General features: G+C 33.6%; 3 protein-coding genes across 4 annotated transcripts in view; 1 reads left to right on the top strand and 2 right to left on the bottom strand.

Moving 5' to 3' along the window:
- The window catches only part of LOC112502071 (zinc finger protein CONSTANS-LIKE 3-like), a 6,269-nt gene extending 3,664 nt beyond the window's left edge, over positions 1–2,605 (top strand). Inside the window, exons 2-3 of the mRNA XM_025105889.1 lie at positions 2,032–2,205; positions 2,343–2,605. Of these exons, the coding sequence (XP_024961657.1) occupies positions 2,032–2,205; positions 2,343–2,522 (354 nt within the window). The 3' untranslated portion in view covers positions 2,523–2,605. The remainder of the gene's footprint in view (positions 1–2,031; positions 2,206–2,342) is intronic.
- Positions 2,606–13,174: 10,569 nt separating this feature from the next.
- LOC112502074 lies at positions 13,175–19,445 on the bottom strand. The gene is made up of 7 exons (XM_025105892.1): positions 19,012–19,445; positions 18,857–18,931; positions 18,669–18,749; positions 17,366–17,520; positions 16,060–17,273; positions 15,730–15,847; positions 13,175–13,444 (listed from the first exon to the last, which is right to left on the bottom strand). The coding sequence occupies exons 1-7, from the start codon at positions 19,435–19,437 to the stop codon at positions 13,426–13,428; spliced, it is 2,088 nt and encodes a 695-aa protein (XP_024961660.1). The 5' UTR covers positions 19,438–19,445; the 3' UTR covers positions 13,175–13,425.
- A 6,341-nt stretch (positions 19,446–25,786) lies between these two features.
- Positions 25,787–26,517, bottom strand: LOC112502077 (histone H4). Of its 2 annotated transcripts, none has more exons than XM_025105900.1 (2): positions 26,473–26,517; positions 25,787–26,334 (listed from the first exon to the last, which is right to left on the bottom strand). In XM_025105900.1, exon 2 carries the CDS (start codon positions 26,324–26,326, stop codon positions 26,015–26,017), a length of 312 nt encoding a protein of 103 aa, XP_024961668.1. In that variant the 5' UTR covers positions 26,327–26,334; positions 26,473–26,517; the 3' UTR covers positions 25,787–26,014. The 2 variants fall into 2 exon arrangements, with proteins under 2 accessions (XP_024961668.1, XP_024961667.1); XM_025105899.1 differs by having other exon boundaries at positions 25,787–26,353; positions 26,473–26,515.
- Positions 26,518–27,635: the final 1,118 nt, after the last annotated feature.

Here is a 27,635-nt window from a genome sequence, read left to right as displayed (position 1 = left end):
AAAATAATTTATTTTTGGTTTAATATTATAAATTTTATAAAGATAATAATTAAATATTCTTTTAGAATTTAATGAATATACTAATTATATTTTAGATTTTTTATATTTAAAATGAGATGTTTATCTTGTATTTGATTGTGTTTATCTGCAGTTAGTTACACGAATTCAGATATGGGATGAAATCGTTTAGGGATAAACGGGTTTAAGAGTTTTTAAGAGTTTTAACCAAATGTTTTATAATATATCTAACAATATATATATATATATATATATATATATAGAGGGATGTATTTAAATTATTTAAATAATATTTTAAATAAGTGATATATGAATCTATAAATTTTTATAATTTATTTATTTATTTATTCTTTATAGAGTCGTGTATTTTCATTTATTACGGACATATATTAGAGATCAAATTCATAATTTACTTTTTTTTTTAATTTATTATTTATTGAATGATTTTTAAATAAAAGGCTTTAACATAAAAAAGTAGAGTGAATTACGATTTGGTCCCTATAGTTTATATGTTTTAACACTTTGGATACCTATTTCGAAATATCTATAAACTACATCTTTATAGTTTGCGATTTAAAGGGGTAGTTTAGTCATATTTTTCTATTTCTATTAAAACCATATGAATGTATTTATATATTGTTATGATTATTATTATTATTATATATTGTTGTCACCTGCAACTACTCGATAAACATCAATATGAGCATCAACCTATATTTTTTTTAATGTAAATCTATTAAAAAAATATGAACATTAACTCAGAAATAATAACAATATTTGATACAATATACTTTTTATATTTTCAATAAAAATATGTCAAATGACCAAATTGCCCTCTGATTTAACGTGCTTAACTAGATTTTTTGGACGGAGTTAGGAACAATAATCCAATGTACTATAAATTACAGAACAAGAATGTAAACCATAGATAACCATTTCAAAACAGGGACCCAAAATATTAAGACCCATAAACCATAAAAACCGAATCTGCAAATTCAATCTAAAAAGTATTTGAAAAATTAAAATATTTTACATTTTAATTAATTTCATGTCAACTACGCATTTCACATGTTGATGGATCCATCGGAAGAGATGGGTCGGGGATCGTGTCAAATATAACCCGACATATGTATGTTATGTTTCTATCATGGGATCTTGTCAAAATTTAACACATGAAAGTCAATTCAAATATTCTTTGAAAGACTTGTATTGTATTAATATAATAGAGATATTGATCAAAATAGACATTGTTTTTAATTAATGGGCTGTTTACCCAAATGCTTATCCGGTAAGCGCTTATCAATAAAAGTCAACACTATAATTTATTCTGATGTGTAATATTTTAGTACATCAAAACATATCGAATGCAACAATTTACTGGGTAAACGCTTATCTCGGTAAGAGTTTTCATCCTTACTTACCGGGTAAGACTCTCCATCTTTCTCATCGCTCTTACCCGGTGAGATTTTTGGCCCTTCTCATGTTCATCCGATGAGGAAATCTATACGTTAAGCACTTACCAAGTAAGTGTTTAGTAAACGGCCCCTAAGTTTATTTTTTAACCATTTTTTTAATCGAATTCTCATTTCAACTAGAGTTTACATAAATGTCTTATTTATTTACGTAAATTTGATTTTCAGATTGAAAAAAAGAAAAAAAATGTCCATATTTGTGTAAGGATCTCCATTTATGTAAAAATAAAATGTTTTTTTAATATGAAAAATAGGTTTTACGCAAATGAGAATTGAATTCCAAAAGTGGCTAAAATGTGAATTTAGTTGGCGAGATTGACTATTTTGGTCAATTTCCCTAATATATAAGGTATTTGTTTTTTTTTAAATGCATAAATGTTATTCTATATTGATATAACAGTAGTCATTTATAAAAAAAGACGCTAAATATATGAGGATTACTAAAACACATGTCATACTTTAAACATTTTACGATTATATTGTTGTATAATCATGATAATGAAACTTGCTTAATCCTGTTGGCTTCAATTGGTGTCGATAGGGTGCTAATATGACGCAACACCGTCGTCGATCAGAAAGTCCGTTCTCAAACGAGAACGACATTATTATCAAAAGCATGAACAAGGCATGTCGCTATTCGCCTAAAGAGAAACAAGAGAGGATCGAGAGGTATCGAAGCAAGAAAACCCAACGGAATTTTGACAAGAAAATCAAGGTAATGTTTTTTTTATCAATATAATATTAAATACACGACTATGTTCATGTAATACAATTTTATTTTCTACGAAAACGTTTGTCGTAATAATTATCCAATTTTATTCTTCATATATGTTTTTTTTTCTTTTATTACAGTACGTTTGTCGAAAAACATTAGCAGATAACCGACCACGTATCAAAGGAAGATTTGCAAGAAATGATGAGATCGAAAGAACAAATAATCAAGGAGGTGGAGAAGAAGGATTTGACGAAGAAAATGTTGAGAACTGGATGTTTAACTTTTCAGATCCATTTTCATCAAATCTCATTTCTTAAATGAATAGAATACTGAGTTTTGTACACTTCTTTTTATAAGGAAAAGGGAGAAAGAATCAAAGATTCATAACCCTGTTTGAATAACGAGTCCTTAATACATGCATGACTTTTAGATTGCGAGAAAAATGATCAGATAATTATTATTCGGTTACATCATTGAATAAATAGTTTATTTATAGGGATCGTTTTTACTCTTGTGGTTATTCAAGACTTCATGTAAAAAAAATCTACATTGACAACATACTGAAAACATAACTTTTACAACCTGTGAAAAGAAGTTGTATTTCACGTAAGACCAACATGTTTTTGTGAGACCCGTGAGACTACATTTTTATATTTGAAACTTCACAGCAAATTATTATGAAGGTAAAAGAATTGGAACATTCACAGCAAAACCCAGTGAAGATTACCTTCATAGTGTTTTACTGTGAAGTTTCAAGTGTAAAAAGGTGGCCTCACGAAAATAGGCTGATCACACATGATCCCAAGTGTGTGTGTGTATATATATATATATATATATATATATATATATATGTGGCCTCACGAAAATAGGCTGATCTCACATGATCCCAAGTGTGTGTGTATATATATGTGTGTGTGTGTATGTGTATATTTGCATTTATATAGTTGGGTTCAAACGAGAATAATACATATTTAAGAGAATAAGAAAATGGCCGAATCACATGTAATTTTCCACTAACATCACGTACAAAATCACATGTGATTCACACGACTTTACCCGGTCACCTGAAGTCGTAGCCCAAAGTCATCCGCACACCTCCTTTAGATCGTTTGGCCGTAAATTCACATGTGATTTTGCACACGATTTGGCATTTTCATATTCTTTTAAATAGTTGGCATTCTCGTTTGATCCTATCTCTCTCTATATATATAAATATATATGGGGTCATTCAAAGGAGAATTCGGTTGTTTGTGATAATCGTGAGATCTAATCTCAACCACAAATTAAATGATTAATTTAAAAAATTAATAATTTTGGTAATTTTGACTTAAAATTTTAATTAAAGAACATTATAGGTATTTTAAAAATCGTATCTCTCCTCTCTACAACCATTTGTGAACCTAATTCCTGCAAACATCAAGTAAACACAAGATACACGATGTGATATCTAAAACATTAACACTGTTAAAAAAGAGATACATATAAATGGCCCTCGGAGTGATACCCAAAATACATACAAGATGCGGTGTGATATCCATTGTGATACCACTGTGATATCAAATGTGATACCATTGTGATACAACTGTGATACACAATGTACCTACTGTGTTACCCATTATACCCACTATGATACCCATTATACCCACTATGATATCCTAATGAAATCAAATAAAGTGACCAAAACAGTGACGACTTCTGATAAGACTTCGTCAAAGGAAGTTCATCGTCGTTGTCGATTTGATTAAACAAGAGAGGAAAATCCAGATTGACGATGGTGAAGAGACCAATTTGGATTCACAGATCCGCTTCGAAGGAGAGAGAGAGGGACGAGGCCAGATTAACGTACCGTGATGGTGGTGGTCGAGGGAGGTGATGGGAAGGGGTCGGCAGTGGCGGAGCTATTGATGGTGGTGTTGTAGATCTGATTTCTTCATCAAATAGGTTTGATTCGAACCAAAGATATAATAAAGAAGAAGCCAAATAACCAGATTTGATGAAGAACATTATCACATCATTATCACAACATTATCACATTTCTATCACAACAAAAGTCACATAATTATTAGATTATTATCACATTAAAATAACATTATAAACAATCTTCAAATTATCAAATTATTATCATGGAAAAATCAAATCGTTATTACAGTATCATCGACAACATATACAACGACATAAAAAGTCTTCAATAATAACAACAAAATTTAAGGGATAAAGATAAATCTAGGATAAAAGAAAATTATGGATAAATAAAAGAGAGAGAGATAGAGGTTCAGAGGAAAACCCTCCAAGAAATTAAAAACTAATAAACACCTTAATAATTATTTATCTGGACGGTACACACATATACATATAAGTAATTGAAGTTATTTCTTACAAGATAAATTGCTTACAAATTACTTGTATGCATATATATACTGTTCAAATGAATAATTATCAAGATGTTTCTCAATTTTTCATTATTTTTACAGTATTCCCTAAACCTTAACTTATATACATAAAAATCGGGTATTTTTGTTTCTAGAAAAGATATATCAAAAGTGGAATTTAATCTAGATATGATCTATCTATAGTAATATATAAGGTATTTATAATTTATTATTTGATATATTTTTTGGATACAAATTAAAAAGTAAATTATATTTTTAGTCCCTATGGTTTGTTGAAATTTTTTATTTTTATCTTTATAATTTTAAAATTATGATTTTATCCCTATAGTTTATAATTTATTACCTTTTTCGTCCTTATACTTTAAAATTTATTATTTTTTTAATCCTTCATACTTAAAAGTAATGTTTTGACCTCAGAGACAAAAATAAAAATAAATTACATATCATAAAAATCAAAATCAAAATCAAAATTTTAAAACCATAAAAATAAAATCCACAATTTTAAACTAAAAACATAATTTACTTCTTATAAAATAATATTTTCAAAAGCAATCAACGCTCACGATGTGTGTTAACACAATAATTGGAAGCATGATAAGACTTTTGGATTAAAATCTTAAGGAATATTTAAATCCTATTCTGTAAACGACCTAAATTACTTTACAGTATTTTCAACGTTTTTTTTAAATTAAGATTTTACAGATTTTTGTTTCACTAAATTCTTTAAAAAGCCTTCTATAGAATGGAGAAAGTAGAAACGTGAAATGATTGCATAAGAAAAAGAAAGTCTTTTTATTCTTCCTACCAAGAATCCTTGAAATTAAATATACTGAAAAGAGAAATAATATTTTCTAAAATATAATGATATTGTAATCTCCATAAATAGAAAAGTTGTTGGAGATGAATATGATTTTTCTCTGAAGATTTTGACTTTTGATTCTGCATTTCGAAAAATCTGTTAGAGATGTTTTTTTTATTAGTGATCAATAATCGATCAGTCTTTTGAATTGCTGTAATCGGATTTGTTTCAGAAAAAACCATTATAGTTGAAAAAATCTTCAAAAATAATAGTTCTTATAGAAAATGATATTAAGTAATTATCATACCTCAGTTTACAGAATCAAAATACTTGCAAAAAATTTAATTAAAAGTATTCAGATTATTCAAGGTGAAGTTGAACACAACAATTAGAATCAGTAATAACTGTCATGTCTCTGTAACGCCGTTAACAAAGAGATTGAGTGATTTTGTTCAAATACAAGACATGTCCTAGGTTCGATCCCCACATGACGTTAGCCTCAGCCGTTGAGTGAGTCAAAAAATGCTCCCCTCTGTCCTTAGAGTTAGGTTCCATATGAAATTATCTGTAATCAACTTTTACCTAAATATTAACAGAATTATATGATTAATAAAATTGTCGGATAAATATAACAAGTGTATATCAATCAATCAATCAATTTGAAAAACGTTGATTTTAGTGGAATTTGAAATGACCATGAGGATTTATTTGGCATCTAAAATAATAATGCAAGAAAAAAACACACACCCACTCAAGTAGTAGCTACTTTTTATAGCCATATCCCCTCTTTTTGGCCATTTATTTTCTAAGCTCATTTTTATCCATATACAAATAAGTTATAATTTTTATTTATTTTTATCCGGTAAACATTTATCGGGGTAAGCGTTGGTAAACGGCCCCTAAATCTCATAACGGGATAGAAAGTATAAAGGTTCATATGCTTTCTCTTTTGGCTGTAGATTCATCTGTCGGCAAACTGTTTTAAAAATATACATCATAATAAAACATAAGGTACTTAGGGCCTGTTTTACTTGTGGCTTAATGAGCTTACCGGATAAATGGGCTTATTCGCACAGCCATTTTAGGGTGTTTACTTTAGGCTTATTCGCACAGACATGGGCTTATTCGCACAAATGGCTACCAAGGGTTGTCCATATTAAGCCAAAATAAAGACATGCCTACCCTTCAACAAAACCCACGCCTCTTTCTCCTCCAAGAATCGCTCCCCTACAACAAAACCCACGTCTCTCTTCTCCTCCAACAAAACCCATTTTAGAACCCTAGTTGCTCGATTGGTGCTCGATTGCTGCTGATTTGCTGCTCCATTGCTGCTGATTTTGCTGCTGATTTTTTTGGGTTTGTTTGATGCATCGATTGCTGTCGGGAGCCATTATTTCAGAGCTAGAGAAGAAGAAACAGAACAAGAAATGGTTGGATGCATCGATTGCTGAAGCGGTCGCATTGCAAGTCCTAATTGGTGGTGGAACAGGGAGTAAGCGGCCTTACATTTACAGGAGGAGTGGATGGGGTGAAGGAGGGTGTTTGGATTTTGAAGTATGTTGATGGGTGAAGATGGGTGTTTAGAGTATTCGCACAAATGGCTACTTTGGGGGTGTTTGTTTGTTTGTTGAAGAACAAAGTGTATTAGGGGTTGTTTATTGTTATTGATCTCGTATTCCAATAGATGAACAACAGTTTACTAAACAGTCCATAGTTAATCTTCAGGGGTAAATTGGTCATTTCTGTTATTCAGACTGTTGATTCAGATAGAAAAGTAAACAACAACATAAATTTATTCAGACAGCCAAATTTATCCAGACAGACAAATTTATCCATACAGGACTTAATAGAAAATTTGCTAAACAGCCCCTTAGATGGTTTACTGAGTCCATGCAGTTTTGAACTTGACCAAGTCAATGAACACTGATTATAATGCTCGAAACATTTGGTAGTTGTTCCCTTAACGATAAAGTTATCATACTTTTTTTTATTAACCTGGATATCCAACCCGCTATGCTAGCTGACTAATCCCAGGGCGACCACCTTGCTTTACAGATAGCCCGGAGTCACCGCATTTGAACCTCCGTGGCCACAAGAGGATTTTTATTCCTCCTTGGATTTGAACCTGGGACCACCTGGTACTTTTGATCTTTGGAGCCAAGCTCAAACCAATCAGGCACCACCCTTATGGTTCAAAGTTATCATACTTGGTGGTGTCAGTGTATATCAATTACTATCTTAATAACCGAGAATATAAAATGCATGCTCTGGCTTGGATTTGCAACGAGATATACCACCCACTATAAATTGGCATCTTGGTATATTAAACATTCTAGGTGGGCAGAACACTAGACTTTTCATAGTTATAATGCTTGACAAAATTTGGAAAATGTTCAGCTTTGTTTTTGTAAACGTTTGGCAAGAAATCAATAAACTAATCTAAACCATAATGCCATTAAATCTCGTGGATCCGAATAGTTATGTTTTTTTATGTAGAAGGTCAGTTTAGTAATAACAAGAAAATTAAGGAAACGGATGGTTTTTTAGCATTATGTTACAAGAAGCAACGTCGTAATACCATCTTAGTATTTTATCATAATTCAACTAAATTCGTTGTTTGAGCATATTGCGTCAAATAGTTGAATATGATTGGTCGCTGCTCATAGTTCGTTAATTTCCTGAAAATCGTAGAAGTGTATATGTGAATTGAGTTGACTGGTTATGAATTTGGTGAAAAAGGATTGTAATACTGAAGAATGTTATAGCCTACAATACGGGATCCGTTCAAAATTTAGGAATATATACAGATAGGACGTAATCTTATGTGATAACCAGGTATTCGGTTATAAAGCTCGGGGTTGTTTTTGAATGGTAGTGGTAAATTGAGGGTTAAAATTGTAAATGTGCTTAAATGTTTTTAAAGTTCCACCTTCTCTTATTGTTTATTATGGATAATTGAGATATTTACCTTATCTCATGGGTTTTGTGGGTAAGTGAAAAGAAGTTGATAAAAAGAGAACATTTCTATGTGTTCTCTGGAGACCGAGGTAAAACAGAAACCTACGAGGGAAGCTAGAGAAGATTGATTATGTGATCATTAACTGGATTTGTTGCTATTCATTTTCATATCTTTTATCTCATTGTGATTAAGGTGAGTTTATTTTACAAACATTTCTTATTTGGTAATTGAAATGTTAACGGTATGGTTCTTTATGTGGGGATGATATAAAACTGGTTTGATGCTTTAATAAGCACAATTGTGAGATTTTGATATGTTATATCATATGTTTGGAATAAGAACGACATATCAAGGAGATATGTATTTTGGCGATAAGGGTGACATATCAAAGAGAGACGTATACCAGGATAAGGGTGGCATAATCAAACATAATGTAAAATGTGGATTTTGATCAAAAGTGTTTTCTGTTTTGTCGCATCCTTGTGATGCGATGATCTGAAGTTGTCGCATCTGTGTGATGCGATAACTTGAGTTTATTGCATCTTTGAGATGCGACGAGTGGTGTTTATCGCATCCTTATGATGCGAGGAGTATAATTGTCGCATCCTTATGATGCGACAATATGCGACAAGTTGAGTTTATCGCACCAGTGTGATGTGATGAGATGAGATCCTCGCACCAGTGTGATGCGAGGAAAAGGGATTGTCTCACTCATTTGATGCGAGAAATTTATATATTCATATATATGATGCGATGAGTTTACTCATAATGTGTTTAATGAGTTATTTAATGCGATTATTGGATTATGTCTCATCATTTTGATGCGATAAAAGAGGTTTGTTTTATTAAAAATATTGTTATTTGTTACCGACGCAAGCATGAGTTTATAAATGAGATTTGATGATTATTCACCCTATAATTGCATAAAAAGGGATTTCTCACAAGATCTCGAGGTCTAGCCCTAATTTTTGATGTTTTGAAAAATGTTCATTACAGTTCGGGCACAACCAGAAGATAAGGGGGAGGGAAAGTTGTGAGAAATTTATATATGTTTACATGAGATGTTGAGGATAATATGCTATCTTTAGTATTTGAATACTTGATTTGAATACAAGTTTTGTATAGGGATTTTGTGAAAAAATTTGGTGGCTACTTTGTAATGTAGCTTTTGTAATTAGTAAGACCAGTTGTGTAAATTATATTTCTTGATATATGAAAATATATGTTTATATGCAAATGTGATCTTGGAGTGTTACATCTTAATATGTGGTATTAAAGGGAAATTTATGCAAAACGCCATTTTACAAAATAGTTTTCACTTTTTAGCTATCTTAGAAACTCATTTTTTTCAAATAACCAAAGTTTACAGGAAAAAAAAACTTTACGTAGAAAAGTTTGCTTTCAAGTCAAAAAAAAAAAAAAAAAAAGCTAAAAAATGAGTTTATGCAAATATATATATATTTACCCTGAAAAAGATTTTCTACATAAAGTTTATTTTCAGGTGACAAAAAAAGAAAAATAAGTTAAAAATGAGTTTACACAAAAAATAGGACTTTACGTAGAAACTTTGCGCAAAGTCCCCATTTTGCGTAAACGTATTTGTGTATAATGTTTTTCTTTTTATCTTTTTTTTTCCCTGAAAATAAGAATTCTCTACGTAAATCTCTTTTTTTGTAAATTTTGACCATTACAAAAAAGAATTTTATAAAATGACTAAAAAATGAAAATCATTTTATAAAATAACTATTTACGTAAATTTCCCTAATATTAAATACGTATACGTATACGACTTCGATGGGTTGGATAGCCAACACAAATACTGTGAATAGATATAAACCGAACCGGTTTTAATCCAATCTAATTTACTACTAATGATAAAGACTGAAATTGGGTTAGAAAATTACTTTATTAATCAATCAATTATAGTTTTTAAGCTTTATTTATTTTCTGTGTCAGTTAGAACATCTCCAACAGGTATGCTATTTTAAAATTTTAAAAGATTTTGGAAACCTTTGCTTCAATAGCTATGCTAAACTCTCCTCTAAAATAAAGGGGGAAAAAGAGAATGAAGAAATATTCAATTTAAAGAAAAAAAAATATAACATAAATGTTGGTATATACATGCATTCTTTAGCCGAAAAACTACACAAAATATGTATTTATCTTAGAATCTAAAAAAACATAATCAAATTTGCACAAATACATTTGTTGTCTTTTCTGAAACTATTTATATAACTCAACGATCCATAAACAGTCAATTTCTCGTTAAAATCGTACAAATGCATTTGTTGTATGTAATTTGAAGTTACCACAGTAAAATGGTGTTTCCAGATGGGGCTCCTACATAATCGAACTTGGCTTTCGACATCCAACGTTTATCTTTTCAATGATTAATTTATTGTACGAAAGATTTCACTAATTTTTTGGTAGATTGGTGTTGCAACCCAAGAGCCATTCATGGGGGTTAAATTTCGATTTTAAAAGGGTTTTCTTTTTGTGTTTTTGTTTCAGTTTCTCTTGGGTGTTTATTTTTAGCTTTGTTCAGCTGGGTTCAAAACCATCTCTAGGGAGGGCAGCTGGGCACACGTCCTGCGCACATAAAAAATAGGGGACCAGTTTTTTTTTAATATATAGTAACAGTATAAAAAATAGACAAATTTTTAGTATCTATTAGAATCCAAAAAGAATTTTGTATTATTAAGAGTCCAAACATTTATTAATTAATTATATTGAACAAAAATATGTAAAAAGTTGATTGTTCGATCATTTATATTATTTTTGATTATTTCATCCTCGTGAATTCTAGTTTTGTATTAGAGTATAGTAGATTTGTTGTTATTAGCTAAAAAACCCCCTTACTTTTTTGAAAAAAGTTATCAACCATGTAAGATGGTCCAACTTATATCTATATTTAGGATTTCAAAACTACTATTAATTTTTCATACATTAGTGACTCCTTATTACCTAATATTGAGTCCATAAATCTTAAGTACACTTCTATCTCTAAAACAATAATAAGATCTCAAGTTATAACTAACATGAATGTTTGATTCTAAGATTGATGGTTCCTAAAAAGTTTGTTTTAACCCTAAAAGTTTAAAATGATGATAAAAACTTTAACATGAGATGAAATGAAACTTACTTGATTTATACTGATTTACCTAGAGTGTTACTTCAAATAGTCAATATTGTGAGCCCTCTCATATTTGGGTTTGCGGTTATAAAAATTTGGATGATTTCTATTAAGTGGAGAAAGTTGAGGGGTGCGTTTTAAAATTTTATTTGAAATATAATTTATCATCCCCACCTCACATTAAATATGCACATATTATGTTGATATTTGCTACTTTTTGAGAAGAAAAAAAAAGGGAAAGAAGTGTGTGTACGTATTTACTCTGGTTCGAAGCAAACAAAAAATCGAAGAAGGAACCTTCGTGATTAATATCTGATTTTGTTGTTGTTTGGAGTCTTCAACTTTTGTGTTTACAAGGTGAGTTTTACTTTTAGAAACATTATTTAACATGTTTTTGATGAAGAAACTGTAGGGTTTCATACATGGGTTTTTGAATATGTTATATGTTATTTATAGCATAATTTTGTGTCTTGATATGTGATTATCAACTGGTTGGACTAATGGTGACATAATCAGGAGAGGAGTATTTTTGGATAAGGGTGTCAAAATCAAGTGAGACGTATACTGGGATAAGAATGACATAATCAGGAGAGACGTATTTTGGGATAAAGGTGGCATAATCAGGAGAGACGTATATTGAGATACGGGTGACAAGATCTTATGTATGTAAAAATGGGATTTTTGATCATGTGGAATTGTTGTCGCATCCTTGTGATACAATGAGTTTGATTTATCTTCATCTATATGATGCAATGAGAAGATGTTATCGCATCCTTGTGATGCGAGAAAGGTATTTATCGCATCCTTAAGATGTGAGGAGTTTTGTTATCGCATCCTTGAGGTGCGACAAGATTGGGTTAAGTTGTATTTATCGCATAAGTGTGATGCGACGAATTGAGGTAATCACATCCATGTTATGCGAGCAAATGAAATATCACATCTATATTATGCGATAAAAATGTGATCGCATCAATAAGATGCGACAAGTTAGTATCTTTTATATTCAACGCGATGACTTTTGTATTTCATGGGTTGATGCAACAAAAAAAAAAAAAGAGATTGTCTCATCTATATCATGCGACAAAAAGGTTTGTTTTGATAAAACACTGTTTATTTTATCAATACAAATATGGATTTTCTAAAAGTGTTTTGGTAATTTTCACCCTGTAATAGCAATCAAAAAAGATTTCTCACTAGAACTTATGGTCTAACCCTCGTTTTTTTTAAACGTGCATTACAGGTTGAACACATTTGGAGAATAAGGGAAAAGAGAAATATGAAGGTGATCATGATTGCATTACATATGTGAATTTTGGAAGTTGTTATCATATATGTACTTGAAAAGTTGTTATGTTTACAAGTTATGTAATTGGTGTAAATAGAAAAAGTTTATAACTATTTTTTAGTGTAGCATTTTGTATATTTTGAGACTAAGGTGTATATATTTATTTCATGTTATATGAAATACATGAGTTATATGCAAAATGTGAAAAAGGGACGTTACAATCCCATATGATGTCAACCTATATATCAAAGGTATACCATAGGATGTTTTTTTTACGGTGGAACAGATTGACAATATAATGTAAAAATGATATGGTAGATGATGTTAATTTAGAAATAATTATGGATTAATTTTGCATTTAAGAATACTTGGAAAAACGATTTTATATGAATTATTAGTATTTGTTGAATTCAATAATATTTATGATAATAAAAACAATATAAAAACCATGAGCAGAAATTTATATAACTATAAGAAGAGTAAACGGACAAAATTTTAAATTAAGAACAAAATTGGGATTTTCCTCCGTTAAAGGTTGTGTTGCAGCATGCGGCCTCGGAGGTTGGTTTCGGCAGCTACTGTTACTTGACAATGACAATAGAGCAAGAGCAAGCCTTACATGTCGATATTCATCTGATGACAGTGGATCGCACACTAAAGCTCGCTTAGGCTCCTGCACAATAAATCAAAATAAGATAGCTGCCAAAAAAACAACAAATAACCGAACAACCTTTGTAACTGCTGCATTCGGCTTTAGTTATCAAAAAGACGGATTTAGTTGTAGAAATCCCACAAAGCATAGCATTTGTGAGATTTTGTAACTATAGTGGCTTCAAATAATGATTGTTACCACAAGTTTAGTTTTCTATTATGGAGTTGGTTTGCAAAACTTTTTTTCTCTTCCCCAAAAATAATGGTTGTTACCAATGTTGTTTTTAGACCTATCAATAATGCCAAACACGTCTTATACCTCAAACCAAACCAAACCAAACCAAACAATACCACTATATCCCGCTCAAGGGCAGGGTTGGGGGTGGAATCAAATAATAGAGCAGTTGTTTCCATGAAGACCTCCAGCTTGTGCAATAGTGAATGATGATCATCATGATGGCAATAATGAAAACATTACTCAAGTGGCAGGGCCAGAACCTCATTGATCAAAAAAAAAATTAATCAGGAAGAGAACAGGTTTCCTTTTTCTACAATTTAAATTGAACTTCAACCCTTACATGGATGGTTTCAAAGGTATTGCACCTAATGGTTTGATTAAAATTACTCAACCGTCAGTAATTATAGATGATAGAAACCGAAGACCGTCAGTTTTTTCCTAGCAGGGTAGTGAATCGCTAAAATACTTAAACCAAACCAAACCAAACAAGCCCAATACATCCCACTCGAAGATAGGGTCCGCCCTGCCCGCCGGGGGGGGGGGGGTGATGTGCACAGATTTGACCCCTACCCTAAAGAGTAGAGCGGTTGTTTTCCAAGAAAACCCCAGCTAGCGAGAAGTTTGTGGAAGTAAAGAAGACAGATAAGCTAAGATTTGAAAAGCGAGATATGAGTAAGCAATAGCAATACAAATAAAAAGAGAGAGAGAGAGAGACATATATGAGTAAGCAACATCAACATAAACAGAGGCAAGTACAGGAAAAACATAGCCAAGGCGTGGAAACTACACCCCCTGGTCTAACTTAGGGTTATGGTAGCCTAACCACTGACTCACAAACCCTATCCCCCTACCCTCTACTTCTCCAGGTCCCTTCCTTCTAGATCCCCCACCCCTAGTCTGCTACCCTGCTCTTGTGTCTCCAAGAACTCCTATCAGAGACCATGTCCTCGGAAATGCCTAAAATATTTGATTACTCTAAATTTCACTAAATACACAATCAACCCCGATACTAAAATCCTAAGGCACGTCAAATCTGCCTAGGCAAACAACACACCATTTGAAGAGAACCTGATTAAATCCTTCGCTTTCGGCACGTTAAATGGGCCTCATGATCCATCCCTCCAGTTGGGAAGATTATGGGAAGAGATATATACAACCCAAGACATAACCTTATGAGCTTTGGGGCTTCATTTCTCATCAAATGCATACTTTGGCATTACAGTAGCTGCTTCTGTCCCTTCCTCTATAGCAGGCACAATAAGAACAATTTCAATATCAGATCACTCAAAAACTCAAACCAATTGTTAGATTCTTCCTGTTGTCTTCTTATACTCATTTTAGTGTGCATTTCCTTGTTTTCATTCATTACATCAACTGTGTTTGCATGAAGCTTTTGAATCTGAGCCCACCATACCACCAACTCTTTAATCCTTTAGTAGAATTCTAGAATAAGTGTATCTACTGTGAGTCCATCCACCTCTACATTTACCACTTCTGCTACACTCATCTTGTATCCAAGATGTCTTTTGGTAGCCCCACATTCTGCCGAATAAACCTCTCTCCTGTAAAACCCAATAACAAATGTGTCCTGACATGAAACTATTACACTCCTTTTCATACCATGTAGATCTCTAATAATTTGCAAATATCAAATCTATGTTTTGTGTCACGTGCATCAAAACAAGGGAATTATACTTCTTCCACATCCCATCTTGACTACAAAACAAATAGTAGCATCAATCCTCATTCCTCCATATATGCTTTAGCAGTCTTATAATGATGAAGACAAACTATAACAAGATGACTAGATTACCTACTGAGTTAACTCATCAAGGAGCATAATAGTTTTGACTAGGCCTCTCAAGTCAATAACACACCATAAAGCCAAGCCTAATTGAATCTTATAGGGACTGAAATATTCATTTTCAGGACGACTAGATAGCAATAACATGATGACAACAAAAGAATAACACAATTTCAGTTGAAAAAAGAGTTCAAGTAAGAGTTAGTGAGAGTTACTAGATAGGACAGTGTAAAAGGACAAAAAGCAAGTGCAGATATTCCCTTACAATATAGATTTTTTCATTTTGAGCTTCCGAACTTTCTTGAAATGTGAAGGTTTCAACAAGCGTTTGAAAGGAAATGATATGGATTGGTGTGAACTCCCTTGCTTTCTTCTGACTCTCTCTGCATAGAAAGAACAGGAAAAAGGATAATGTTCAGAGACATGAAATGAATATGCATGGATATCAGGAATTTGGAAAGACCCTGTTCCTTTTGCAAGTTTTTAGGTGTGGTAACAAAAACAGGGATCACCAGGACTCTGATCCAAAAATCTATTCAAGGTAACAATGCAGTATTTTTACAGTTGATAAGGCTTTGCTAAAAGAATCAGGTACCTGATGAAGACCCATGTCCATACAAATGATTCATCTGGCTATGATCTTTCAACTCTCCGTGGACTTCCATTGACGAATCTTCCAATAGCTCATGAACAACTGAATTAGCACCGTTGTTTTGCAACTCATCATCAGATCCTGAAGTGGCCAATGTACAGACTGAAACATCTTCCGCAATTACAGTTGAGTGTTCTACGGAACGTGCAACTGAAACATCTCCCGCAATTACGGTCAACTGTTCTTCTGGAACATCTTCATTCATAGATGCAACAGACAAGGGCAAAGATGAGTTAATAGGTGAAACCGTAACATCTCCTGTGTCCCTCATGTGTTCTCCTTCCAAAAACTCTTCATACAGAGATGCATCCGAGACAGACAACACCCTATCGCCACAACTTTCATTCAGACCTATTTCATTTGATGCAATCATTGGCGGATAAATAGGAGCATCGGAAGAAAGCCCGTTGGCTTCATTGCACTGAAGAGTAGATGGATTATCAGCAAACGTGATTGAAATTCCTGCAGTTGGAAGAGCAGTACTAATTGCACGTCCTTTCTGATCACTGGCATGTTCTTCGGATATAGCCTCATAAACTTCTGGTTGCGGATTTAGCTGCTCGGCTTCAGGACAAGAAAAGCATATGTTCAAGTTACTTGGTATCTTTGTCTCCTCCTCTATAAGCATAGCACAAGTTTCACCACCCTCGACACTACCCAAAGCTTCAAGGGTTTCATTTGCAGAGGAGATGTCACAATTGCCATAGTTCAATTGATGGCCTTTCTCCAGAGTCTCCATCACCGAAGTCTGATCGTTCTCAGGAGGATCATGCATTTTAGAATCTATATGTACATCATAAACAGCAGTCAGTTTATTGGCCTTAGTAGCAGCAGGCAAGTCTCTGCTACTACCATATGGCTCTGATTTTGTTTCGGAGATAATGTCATTGATGTGCAATCCATATGACGGTAATCCATCAATGATTGAAACAAAATCAATGGCTTTGACGGTTTTCAATTCTTTGCTGGAGGCTGCAAAGGACTTTGCCATGTCATCTAACTGCAAATCACCATCACCACTGGAGATGGGATCCCACTTAAGCCAGTCATCAAAACCAGCTCCCTCGATATCGGTCTGCTCAGTTGGCGAGATCAATTCGACCCTGATGGCCTCTTTGTAGAATTTCTTCTTCCGTAAAGCATTTTCTAGGAGAGATCTGCAGATCATTGCATGAAACATATGTTAGAAAAATGGAAATCACTATATCAGCACATGCCACATTATGAAAGCATTTTTAAGTGCTCATACCTACATGTTCTGGAAACAGCAGCTTTAGCACGTTCCATTGAAAAACCAAGTAGACATGCCAGATTTGCAACATCATATGGTCCTCTAAGTTCAGCTACAGAAGGGGCAGCACTTGAGAAAATGAGATTTTTTCCTCGTGTCCAATCGACCAAGAACTGCAAAATAGCATCTCCTTTTCAGAAACTACTTGGTGCGTGCAGCTTGGATTACTTAGAGTACAAAAAAAAATTGAGGAATAATTGTGATTTATGGCTGGTGAGAAATTGCTTGGTGGTTTTTTGTCATAGTTGAGTAGTACTGTCATCATGTTGCATGGCAAAATGCATTTTCTCATAACACTTCTGCTTTCTCTTAATACTTCTGCCTTCTATATTCTGCTTTCTACTATCTATGTTGTCTTCCCCAGGATCTATCTCTCTGTAACCTAAATTTTGAATTCTGTCTTCTAACTCTGATCCTATCTTATCTACTCTATTCTTCAAAAGTTGTGCTGGAATCAAATGAATAAACCTCCAACAATTTCCTGTTCACATTGCAACTTGTTACTTAGCATCTACAGGAGATGTGGAGAATAACATACATTTAAGTAAGTTCCACTGTTCCTGCCAATAAGGACATGAACAAGGCATTGATCACTCAAACTAGGAACCCCAATGATCGCAGCAATGGAATGTGTCTGGCAATCTATATTGCCTCAAAAATATTGCCCTGTGAAAGCGAACTTAGTTTTAAGGGCCAGACCAAGAAGATCTATCATAAGAGGACACCTTCAATTTCTTCTCCTGATCATCAACACAGAGACTTGCAACCCACATCAACATACCATGTGTACAAAAACATTTGATGTTTGTTTCCATCTCTTATTTAATAGGTGATTGTTATAAGATAGGTAACAATTCTTCACCTTTAGAGTAAATATACCTGACACGCTTATGCAGTTAATGATGCTATACAACTATCCATCTTTCATGGCACAATACATATACATATGTATTTGTGTGTCTATATGTACAGAATCAAGCTATTCAAATAGCTAATAGTGTTGTGTCAAGCATTATGTTGATGCAGTTATAACATTTTATTATGTGAGAGGGAAGCATTATTTATTTCTGGCAAATGACAAGATCAAGGAGACATGCATATAAGCCTGAGGATACAGCTTCTTAAGACTCGATAAACAAAAATATTTTATTCACATATAGGTTACTAACTTCTGCAAGTTCTCATCTCATATTCTCATTTAAGGTGCAGTGTTACAGAATCCAATCCAATTATATCCAAAATAAAATGTAAGATCTTATACCTTGACATTGGATATCATCTGCCTTCTCAACTGAGCATCCATAACAAGACTTGAGTAGTTAATTTCAAAATATACCCCTCTCTGCATATCAAGAAGAAGAATATCGTCTCATAATCAACTAACCAAGTTCAAATTCATGAAAGTAATTACGAACACATCCAAAAAGCAATTCGAAGTAGAACTATAACCTCAATCGCAGCTTTGATCAAGGGCTGCTTCAACCGAAACCGATTCTCCAAAAAATCAATGGAAATTATATCCACCTATACACAAACACATTCAGTACTTAAAAAGTCCTATACTATTAAATTAAGCACATCAAAAAATTTAAAGAAAACAAGACCTCGTAGTTTTTACAAGCTTGATCAAAAGATTCCTGTTTCAATGGCCTGACAGCAACAATGTCGTAAGTTTTAAGAACCGGATTGCCCGAATTGAGAGCTGATCCTTGCGCGGGTATATCGACAACAACAGAGAGACGAGTGTATTGACGGAAAGGTGTGGAGGTTGGAACATTGAGGAGGCGGCGGTGAAGGTTTACAGAGGAAGAGATAGAAGGGGACACTTTGAGAACAGAAGAAAGAGGGAATAGAGAGATTGAACAACGGTCGGCTTCCGACATTACTCCGGTGATAGTACGGTTGTATGCGACACCGGTGTAACCCAACTCCATGGCTTTCACAGCGAGTTTCAATCGTGTTGCTTTATCGCCGGCGGAATTCCGTTTGTTTGATTCGGTGTAAGGTATATTCAGATCGAAAAACCCCATTCTCAACCTCTATAGAGTCTCACACACAGCACGCAGGTAAAAGATGGAGGGAAGAAGCAATTATGGTGGAAATCAAATAGTTAGGTTTTCCTCCAAGAAACCCGACCCATATAGAAATCAACCCTGATATGATAGACCTTTAAGTATCGTGTTGATTCAATTTTAGTCCCCTTAGTTTTTTGTTTTACAATTAAACACCTTGCTCTAAATGGTAATTAAAAAAAATCCAATTACACTAAAATATAAATTCCAACACAATTTCTAAAATATCAGGTTAAATTTTAAAAGGGAAAAGTTCAGAAAAAACCAATAAATTATCATATTTTGAATGATTAAATCATTAAATTATGTTTTTTTGAATGAAAAAAACATTAAACTATCATACTTTGAATAATTAAGTCCTTGAACTATTTTTTTGTATGAGAAAACCATTGAACTTTCTCAATTTGAATGATTAAGTCTCTGAATATTTTTCAATAAATTAAAGCGTCGAACTTGGAAAAGTATCTTCCACTATAGGATAATTCTTTGGGTTTTTTTCTGAATATTTTCCATTTGTCAAGTTCAAGAGGAAAGAATCCTTTGCTTATTGAAATATACAACTAATTATATCATAAAAATTATTTCAAGGTGATCTATATAAAATCCTCTCCCATATATTTTTAAAATAGAAACGGGGTCTCACACTTTCAGAGAACTCATGTTCTCCATTTTAATAGATAGCCCTACTCTAGTGGCTGATAGGTTTTTGATGATCGCTTGGAGTCTTTGGTATCGACGCAACGATGTACCCTGGTCTGATGGTTAGACGGATCTCGAAACGGTGGTGAGAAGAGCAACGAGTGTCCACTCAGATTGGATAAAGATGGACGAGATGCGGGATCGAGCCGTGGTTGAACCAACCCAAGATTGCTCGCACCTTTGGCACTACCCGCCTAATGATTTTTTGAAATGCATCATTGATGTGGGCCTCTTTCTTGACGATGCTAAGGCCGAGATGGGGACGGCAATTCAAGATGGCCAATGTATGCTCTTTGCTGCTAGGACAAAGCCTATCCATGATTTACCGCCTGTTCGCCAATGTGAAGCTTTGGCTATTCTTGATGCCATGTCGTAGTTCATCGAGTTAGGCTTGTAACAGGTTATCTTTGAAACTGATACTAAAGTTGTTGATGCGGTTACCTCCATGGAAGATGACGACTCATAATTTGGGGATATCAATAGTCATATTCATGTCATTCTCTGCCAGCATACCTTCTTCTCGATTAAGGCTATTAGGAGACAAGCAAATAGGACGGCTCATGTGGTTGCACAGTTGTCCCAGCTTATTTCTTGTTTTATTACGTTTTCTCATTTACCTTCCATTATGTCTTATTGTGTGGACAATGTTTGCTCTCTGGGAGCTCATTAAGTTTAGTCTCTTTTCCTTGAAAAGGAAAAAGGACACATCTTATTTTGATTTTGCTCTAATAAATTTTCAGTATAATTTTTTAAAATATTAAAAATTTAAAATAGAAAAACATGAGAAAATTATAAACCTATAGAATTCTAAGTCAATATTAATGGCAAATGAATTGTGTTTTTCTTTTCCACCAAAAAAAAATTTTACATTATTATTCTATACAAAAAAACTTAAAAGTGTATTAAAATAATAAAATATCTATACTGTATTATAAAGCATTTGATAAAAATTCTTAAAAACCATTTTTATGCAGTGTTTATTGATACATATTACTTAAAATTTAAAATTATAAATAAATTATTTTTAAGTACAACTTATTGAAGCTTCATGTTTGAATTTGTATAATTAACTGTACATAAACATGATCAAATACATGATAAACATCTCATTTAAAATATAAAAAATTTACAATATAATTAGAATAATTATTGAGTTATGATAAAATACTTAATTATTATCTTTATAAAAAATTATATTATTAAAATAAAAATAAATAACTTTGTTATTGAACCTATTTATACTATATTATAATATTTGACAAAAATTTCTAATTCTATGCATGAAATATTGTTTATTGATGTACATTTATTTAATATTCAAGATTACAAATAAATTGTGTATAAATACAACTTATTAAAGCTTTATTTTTGGATTCATGTAACTGACTACAGATAAATATAATTAAATATAAGATAAATATCTAATTTTAAATTTAAAAAATATAATTAGAATAATTATTGAATTCTAACCAAATAATTCATTATTATCTTTTTTAAAAATTTGTTATTAAACCTAAATTATATTATAATATAAAAATAAATTAAATAAATTACATAAAAAGTAGAAATTTTAAATAATTAATATATTGCTAATATCAATATATTTTTCAAAATTTTATGATATCTTCGTATTTATATTTTATTCAAAAATGAAAACATTATCGTTTTTCTCAAAATCACATTAAATTGTATTATAACATCGACTAAGATAAAAAAAAAAAAAATAAAACATTGAAATTGAGATATAATTTAAAGTAAAATTGTTTGAAGATTTTCAATTTTTATTTTCTACAATTAAATAAAAGCAAATGAAATCCCTAGCGGAATTTTTTTATTTTTAACATGTGATTTTAAAATTATGATTTCCATTCCTGAACTTTCCATTAGGGATGCTCAAAAACCGAACCTGATCAAACCAATCCATCGCAAAATAAATTAATCTGAATCAACTCGATGTCTAATCGAATTGTAAAATTTTCAAACCGTATGTACTGGATTGATATTAGCTGACTATTATTAAAACTCAACCCAACCCGATAAACCTGATATCCTTTTATTTCTTGGATTTAATATGATTGTTGAATTTATATCAATATATATACATTAAACAATTACATTATTACATACATTCTTCATATACACATTTTCAATTTATTCACATCTATATATAATTCATTCATAGATATATTCACTAACTGTGAATATGTATATATATATATATATATATATATATTAAAGAAATTAATTGAATGTGATATACGTAAGAAATATAGATAAGCTATATCAAATGATTGAGATGATAAAAAAGAAATTATAACTAAAAAATAACATATTTAAGTTCATCAATAAAAAATATTTGAACAGTAAGTATTAGATTTGGTTGTTCAAATGTTTTTAACCCAACCTATAAACACTTCCACTTCTCATGGCTTATAAGTTCAACATTTTTGTCATATGATTTATAATTCATTTTTATTTTAGTTCTCATAATTTAAAATTAGGATTTAACCATAAGGATCAAAATAGGTATGAATTACAAAACTTAGGTGGCGTTTGGTTCGCAGATTCTGGAGGAATCTGAAGAAATTGGAATGTTGAATTCCTTTGACCAGATTCATTTCATTCATTTGGTTCATTTTTTTCGGCGGAAGGATACTTCAGATTCCTATGAATTCCATGGATAAAGGATTTTAACATTCATTAGCAACTACATGGTATTTTGATGGAATGGAATCTCTATCATCATTATACCAAATATGTCATTAACCTAATATACTATAATCTTATAAAACTCAATATAACCATCGTCGACCACCTCTCGACCACTATTGATCTGAACCACCGCCGACCACCACCACCGACTACCACCTATCTAAACCATCACCGACCACCACCGATCTAAACCACCGTCGACCACCACCACCGATCTGAACCACCATCGACCACCACCATCGATCTGAACCACCACCGATCTGAACACCGCCGACCACCACCACCGACTACCACTGATATGAACCACCGCCGACCACCACCACCGCCGACTACCACCGATCTGAACCACCACCGACCACCATTGATATGAACCATCGCCGATCACCACCACCGACTACCACCGATCTGAACCATCGTCGTTCTAAGCCACCGTCAATCTGAACCACCGCCAATAACCGCCATTTGAACCACCGCCGATAACCGCCATCTGAACCACCATGGACCACCACCGATCTACACCACACTGACCACCACCACCGACTACCACTGATTTGAACCATCATCGACCACCACCACCGATTACCACCGATCTGAGCCACCACTGATCTGATTCACCGTCAATCTGAACCTCCGACGATAACTGCCATCCGAACCACCATGGACCACCACCGATCTACACCACACTGACCACCACCACCGACTACCACTGATTTGAACCATCATCGACCACCACCACCGATTACCACCGATCTGAGCCACCACTGATCTGATTCACCGTCAATCTGAACCTCCGACGATAACTGCCATCCGAACCACCATGGACCACCACCGATCTGAACCACTGTTGATCATCGTCATCTGAACTACCACGGACCACCATCGATCTGAACCACCGCCAACTACTATCGATCTAAAGCAGGGACGGACCCATAAAATTTTCCATACGGTGGCACCATATAATTAATATAATATAATATAATATACATCTAAAAATAATTACAAAAAAATCCGTCCGCCACAAATGCATCTATTCCATGATTCCCACCTTGGTCTCTGAACAAGTAACAAGGCAAACAATATGCTCTATCTACTTTTACACTATATTCCAACCACTGAAATTGATCAARCCAAGTAACAACAAACCGTCTCCCTTTAGTCCCTATAACTTTGGTTGGAAAGATGTGACCTCGTGGTTGACAAGGACCCCTTACCAAGTATTTYCGTCTAATTTCGTCTCTTTGATTTGGATTATAACTTATAATTTTGGGTCTCTCTGATGGATCCCAAGGAAGATCGTTAACATCAATCACATTGTTGGAATTGGATGCATCATTATTACYGGTTGATGATGAAGCTTTTCGCTTCAAATATTTTTCCATAATGAATGAGAATCGTAGATMTAAGTAATGAAAACAATGATAAGTAATCAGTAATGACATTGAGACAATGAGTAAATTTAATCAACATATGAAAACTAATAGAGGCAGTAACTACTAACTAGACAGACAGTTCACAGTAGCTCAAAGCCTCAAAAAGTCAAAATTCAAATCACTGTTTACAATTTGTATTTTGCAAATCAATACTCAATAGTTAATAATAGAGGCAGTAACTAGTGAGTCTAGACAGTAGCTCAAATCAAATGCTCAAGCCTCAATGCCTCAATCAATTTCATCAAAAATTCAAGAGTAAAATGTATACCTAAACCTAATCAAGTAAATAATCAACTAAAACTAAAAATGTATACCTAAAGGCTAAACCTAAATCGAATCGATTCTGATTTCTGAAATCTGAATATTGAATAATCGAGAATCGTTCTTCGAGTTTGAGTGAGTTTCGATTCTGATTTCTGAATCGTGAATCGTCCGAGTCTTCAAAATCGTTCCAAAATCGAATCGATTCTTCTTGTCGGTCGCTTGTCGCTAACTCACTCGCTTAGTCGCTTGTCGTTCACGCTCGTTGGGTTGGGCCGTCTCACACTCACCGCTTCACGTAGCTTCACTCTCGTGATCTCGTCTCGTCTGGTCACCTGCACGGCTGCACAAGAAATTAGAAAAGCCCAGGAGGGGGACTAGTCTGGAGGAGGTAATACTTTGTATATTTGATTTGGTCTTAATCATATAATTGGGCTTAGCATTTTATTAATGTTAATAAATTAATTGGACTTTGCATTTTATTAAGTTAGACTTTGGGCTCTATTTTGTTTGGGTTTTAAATTTTAATTGCTATGTTTGAATACAGTAGCACCTTCCAAAATAATACGGTAGCACCTTTCAAAATAATACGGTAGCACCGTTGAGAAACCTAAAAATTTTACCCTTCGGTGGCGAAATAATACGATGGCACGTGCCACCGGTTGCACCCATACAGGTCCGCCCATGATCTAAAGCACCATCGATCTAAACCAACATTGACCATCACCGATCTGAACCACATCTGACCATCGTCACCTGAACCACAACGGACCACCATTGATCTATATTACTGCCAACCACCGACGACTACAATTGATCTAAATCACTGTCAGACACCGCTGACCACCACCGATTTGAACTACCATCGCCACCACCACTAACCACCTCCATCTGAACCGTTGCGGACCACCATTGATCTGAATCATTTTGGACCACCGTCATTTGAACCATTGTGGACCACCATTTATCTGAACCACCATCGACCACCGTCAATTTAATAACGTCGCTTGGCTTATGATTATATTTGGGTTGTGTATTTTATATTGTTTTACATATTAAAGTTAAATTCCTTTAACAAATTCTATTCCATCCAAAAACATTTTTGCAAACCAAACACCACCTTAAGAACTTGACCAGCAATTCCAAAACCACAGGGACAAAATCCGCATTATTTAAAAACAGCAAGGAGGAAAAACGTATTTTACTCTAACTACTATGATTGAGATAGAATAGTCAAAATCAATTTACAAATAAAAAGTCAAAATAAGCAATATCTCCTCCATCACATTACAAAACACATCCAACTAACCACCAGTAATAACATTAATATGAGTAAAACCCTAAAATCCATATGCATATTGACCCGACCAGAAGGGAAGAACCCTAGCCCTTTTTCTTTCTTGATAGCAAGACTTTTTCATAGCTTACCAACCTTAACCACCGAAACCGTAAAGTGTACGCCCCTGCCTCTTCAACGCATACACCACATCCATGGCGGTGACAGTTTTCCGGCGAGCATGCTCTGTGTATGTTACAGCGTCTCTGATCACATTCTCTAGAAAGATCTTCAGAACTCCACGAGTCTCTTCGTAAATCAAACCACTGATACGCTTCACACCGCCTCTCCTAGCCAAACGACGGATCGCCGGTTTCGTGATTCCCTGGATGTTGTCACGGAGAACCTTCCGATGTCGTTTCGCTCCTCCTTTTCCTAATCCCTTTCCTCCCTTTCCGCGTCCCGACATCTTCAAATCTGCACTAGAAATTTCGATCTGATCGTCGATATTGCTATAAGAAATTAGACTGTGATCGTACTCGAAGAAATTCAAAAACGAATGGAATTCATATTGATTGAAACCAAAAGTATTAAAAAATAGAATTTTTCCCCGACCTGAAGGTTTCTGAAAGATGAACTCCACGAATGAAAGAGGAAGTTGGACGATTTCGAAGGGAGAATGGGGGGTTTGAATATATAGTTGGGGGGGGGGGAGTGGGGGTACCCCAGATCTCTGACGTGTTTCTAGCCGTTCGATATACATAGAAATGGACGTCGGAGATGATGATCCTCACGGGGATCGGTGACATGGCAAGTGTGTTTTTGTGACAAAATGGGTTGGGCCTAAGCATCGAGTTGTGATAAAATGGGTGACATGGCGCATTTTCCTTTTTGGGCTAATGGGCTGGGCCTATCCTCAGACCTAAGTCATCCATAATATCCGATTATAACAGTAAATAACTACCTCCATAACTCCATTAGACATGGCCATTTGGGTTCGGCCCCTCTCAGGACCGTCAGAGGACCGGCTCGGCACAGGACCAGTAGGGACTGGTTATGGGATCATGGTATGGAACCAGTTATGGTTTTGGGCTGTTTCGAGAGACCGGCTCGGTCCGGAATTTTAAAAAAAACTAGCCCTTTTTCTAGCTGTTATATGGGAGTTTTTTGCAAAAATATTTGTCGCTTTGGACCCCTAAACACTATATATAAGTGACTAAGTTTTATGGTGTATGTGATAGCATACCAACTTATAAAACGCAAAAAACACAAAAAATGGTTTACTAAATATGACAATGATGAGGAACTCGAAATTTATGACTTTGATAACTAAGAAACTATTAGAATAATTCAAGCATCAGACCTCTTTAGATCCATCCATCATGGGATTTCGATGATAAATAAATGTATTTTTTTAATTGAAAATTTGAATGTGATTTTAAATAGTTTGCTAAATCATAATTATAATAAAAAAAATTAAAGTGTATTTGAATGATCCAATTATACATCTTAAAGTATCGATAAAAACTTGTCAAAAAACATTAAAAAAAATAAGAATGTTCTTTTAATATACACCGGTTTGGGCCCAACTCGGGACCAATTGCTTAACCGATTACATTTATTTTTAACAAGACCTATATGTTTTTAAATGTTACTGATTCGGTATGGGACCGATTTTACAATCTTACCAAAACAAATTGAAGATAAGATTAGAAAAAATTGTTTTTTGTAACCTTATCCAATTTTGTTGTCCGTTACAATCTCATATTGCAAATATA

This window comes from Cynara cardunculus, unplaced genomic scaffold, assembly GCF_001531365.2.
Source record: "Cynara cardunculus var. scolymus isolate 2C unplaced genomic scaffold, CcrdV1 Un_Scaffold_891, whole genome shotgun sequence".
Taxonomy (NCBI): domain Eukaryota; kingdom Viridiplantae; phylum Streptophyta; class Magnoliopsida; order Asterales; family Asteraceae; genus Cynara; species Cynara cardunculus.
Note: the sequence above shows the minus strand (reverse complement) of the source record. Positions and strands in the feature narration are given on the sequence as shown.